This window comes from Temnothorax curvispinosus, unplaced genomic scaffold, assembly GCF_003070985.1.
Source record: "Temnothorax curvispinosus isolate PA1 unplaced genomic scaffold, ASM307098v1 QBEX01011526.1, whole genome shotgun sequence".
NCBI lineage: Eukaryota > Metazoa > Arthropoda > Insecta > Hymenoptera > Formicidae > Temnothorax > Temnothorax curvispinosus.
Window position 1 is genome coordinate 1 of NW_020221306.1, and position 3147 is coordinate 3147.

Consider the following 3147-nt stretch of genomic DNA (forward strand, 5'->3'; position numbering starts at 1 on the left):
AGTATTAAAAAATTTCAATATCTTTTAATCCTTTTGCGTTTGCTGGGAGGTAAAATTATTTCTTAATATACGTATACAGAGATATTTAATTACGATACAAAATAATTGTTTATGTCAAATTAGAGACATTCTAAATATAGTGTAGTTAACTCTAGTCAGCCACACTTATTTTCGAGTCGAATCCTTAATTCGCCACTCTCCGGTCCGTAAGACCACTCGACTTTGTCGCATTGTCATTTTCAAGCTTGTACTGTAAAAATTGGAAATAAATACTCTAAATAAAATTTTTATTTATGATAATATCAAATCAAGAAAATAAATTAATAAATTTAAACTGAACTTATTATAAAAAAACTAGAAAATTAAGTTATTATGTGAAAACTATACTCCGTCCAACGAGGAGATCATGGTTATCTTTGCGAATAGGCAAGCAAAGTGGGGGTAAAGTCCCTAGAGAAGGGTAAGGGAAGAGAGGGAAAGAAAAGAACAGAGAAAGAGAGAGAGAGAGAGAGAGAGAGAGAGAGAGTGAGTGAGTGAGTGAGTGCGTATTAATTTCTTCATCAATTAATCTGTGAAAAAGGAAAAAAAATTTTCAATATTACAACCTTTATTCTTAAAACTATCTAAATATGAATGTCGACATTGGACATGTCTTTTATGTTGAATAAAACTTTTTCGTGATATTTTCTTTAGACATTTCAGATCATCTTATTATTGCTTCTTAACATCGAATAAGCAAAAATCACAATTTATTTTATCCAATGACTAAATAATTTAACGTGTCAAAATTAATTTAAATGTTTTAAATAATTTATAATTTTATAATATAAGAACTATATGTGTTTTCTTACCGTTGTTTTAACATCTTGTGTGACTTTACATTCGTGTAATGTATTTTGGTGTAATTATGTTTTAATTTTTATTAATTTAAAATGTGTCACTTTTATATTATTATCGTGCATTCACGAAAAATATTACGATAGACCAATTCAGTCATATTTAATTATTAAACTTATTCTCCCAAAGTAGTATGTTAAAAAGTGGCCGATTTTTACTCCTAAGCCGGCATGTAAAATATGCATGGTTTCTTATAATTTTTTTGACCGTAGAATCACGTGGTGACATCTGTTTGCTACCAAAGTGTGGGAAAATGGGTACAAACCCCAATGATGAGCCACTTATAACCTTCATTTTTCTTTTCATATGCAGTATAACTCGTCACAAAATGCTTTGATAGCAAACGGCCATATAGAATCACCACGTGATTCTACGGCCAAAAAAAATATTAGAAACCATGCATATGCCGGCTTACGGGCAAAAATCGGCCACTTTTTAACTCCTTTCAATTTATACTCCTTTATACTCCTTTCAATTTAGTGAAGAAGACTTACAAAGTAAAGTCAAAACATTTACTTTATATCTATTTTTATTATAAATAAAGTTTTGTATTAGTATGATACCTTGTATTTATTTTAATATCGTTGGCCCAATTCTCTCATATTGTTTTGCATAAAACGAGCCTAATATTTTTATTTTGTTACTGTTATTAATTTATTAAGTACTTATTAGAATATTAAACATTTTGCATTATCATTAAATGTGTACTCTTCATTAAAATCTGCAATAATTATAGATAAATGTTATCTCTCGCAATAAAAAAATTAAATCATAAAATACAATGTTAAAATTAATAATAAAATTTATGATAAAATATACAAAACAATATCAATAATAAAATAAAAAACGAAATTTTCGTTATTATCATTTATTGTTGTGTAATGGTTGTATGCTTGTTTGTAGATAATAATACAAATTCGGGAAGAAAGTGAGCCTTTGGATGCCCCACTACTCGCTCATCCACGATATTATTGTTTGGAGCATAAATGCTACGTTATTTTGGGTGGACTTGGCGGATTTGGTTTAGCTAGCAGATTGGTTGACTCTTCGAAGTGCAAAAAATCTGGTATTAACATCACGAACCGGGATCAGAACAGGTTATCAGCAATCAAGAGTAAAGCTATGGCGATCTTACGGTGTGGATGTACAAATTGTTACAGTGGATGATAATTTGAAACATGAAGATTGTGAATCTATATTAAAATTTGCTGAGGATAGCACCAGTGGACGCTATATTTAATCTTGCAGTTGTTTTAAAAGATTGTATATTCCAAAATCAATCACCGCAAACGTTCGAGGATTCATTCAAATCGAAAGCATGCGGATGACGAAAAAAATGGACGAATTGTCGAGGAAGATCTGTCTACAACTTCGACATTTTGTCGTTTTTTCCTCCGTGTCGTGTGGAAGAGGAAACGCAGGCCAGACAAATTATGGGATGGCTAATTCCGTAATGGAGAGAATTTGTGAGAAGAGGATGGAAGAAGGATTACATGGTTTAGCGATACAATGGGGTGCTGTTGGTAATGTCGGACTCGTGGCAGATATGCAAGAAGAAAATAAGGAATTGGTTATTGGAGGTACATTGCAACAACGAATATTTTCCTGTTTGGAGACATTAGAAGTATTTCTGTTACAAGATCGACCTGTCGTAAGCAGTATGGTTGTTGCTGAAAAAGCAAAAATTGGCGGATCAATGAATATTTCTGAAACGGTTGCTCATGTCATGGGTAAGCAGTTTTATGCAAAGCTAAACAAAGAAAAATACTAAATACATATAATGCCATGAAATAAAAGTGAAATCAAAATGTTATTTTGAAGTATATTTATTGGAATAAGTAGGTAATATCTCAAAAAATATATTTTTTGCGCAAAATTAAATTTACAGGAATGCTTATAATATTTGGAAAACTATCTCTCACAATTGCTGTAGACTTAACCCTTTAAGTCTCTATGTGTTTCTCTCATTTAAATTATTATTGTATAACTTTGGTTCTAATCAAAATTTTTAGATCGCAATTGATATTTAGAAGAAAAAGGAGTTGTTTTTTCCGAAAATCTAGTCAGCTATAAAGTGGGATATCTGAAAGAAAGAAAGAGAAGAAATTGCTTGATAAAGGACCCAAACTTGAAGGTCGTAAAGTCGTTTTTTATATACTGATTGCCAATTGTTGTTGAGAATAATAAACATTTTCTGTTTAGAGCATTACGTTGACTTTTTTAGACAGAAATCGGTAACCTCTTTATTAT

The 3147-nt window shown here is 30.7% G+C and overlaps 1 protein-coding gene across 1 annotated transcript; it reads left to right on the forward strand.

Moving 5' to 3' along the window:
• Positions 1-1804: 1804 nt before the first annotated feature.
• LOC112461638 (fatty acid synthase-like) lies at positions 1805-3124 on the forward strand. Its single transcript, XM_025026956.1, has 2 exons — positions 1805-2627; positions 2910-3124. The coding sequence occupies exons 1-2, from the start codon at positions 2216-2218 to the stop codon at positions 2918-2920; spliced, it is 423 nt and encodes a 140-aa protein (XP_024882724.1). The 5' UTR covers positions 1805-2215; the 3' UTR covers positions 2921-3124.
• The last annotated feature ends 23 nt before the right edge of the window (positions 3125-3147 follow it).

Excerpts from the sequence above, each read along its gene's own strand:
- LOC112461638 (XM_025026956.1), top strand. The coding sequence starts at position 2,216 with ATGCGGATGACGAAAAAAATGGACGAATTGTCGAGGAAGATCTGTCTA.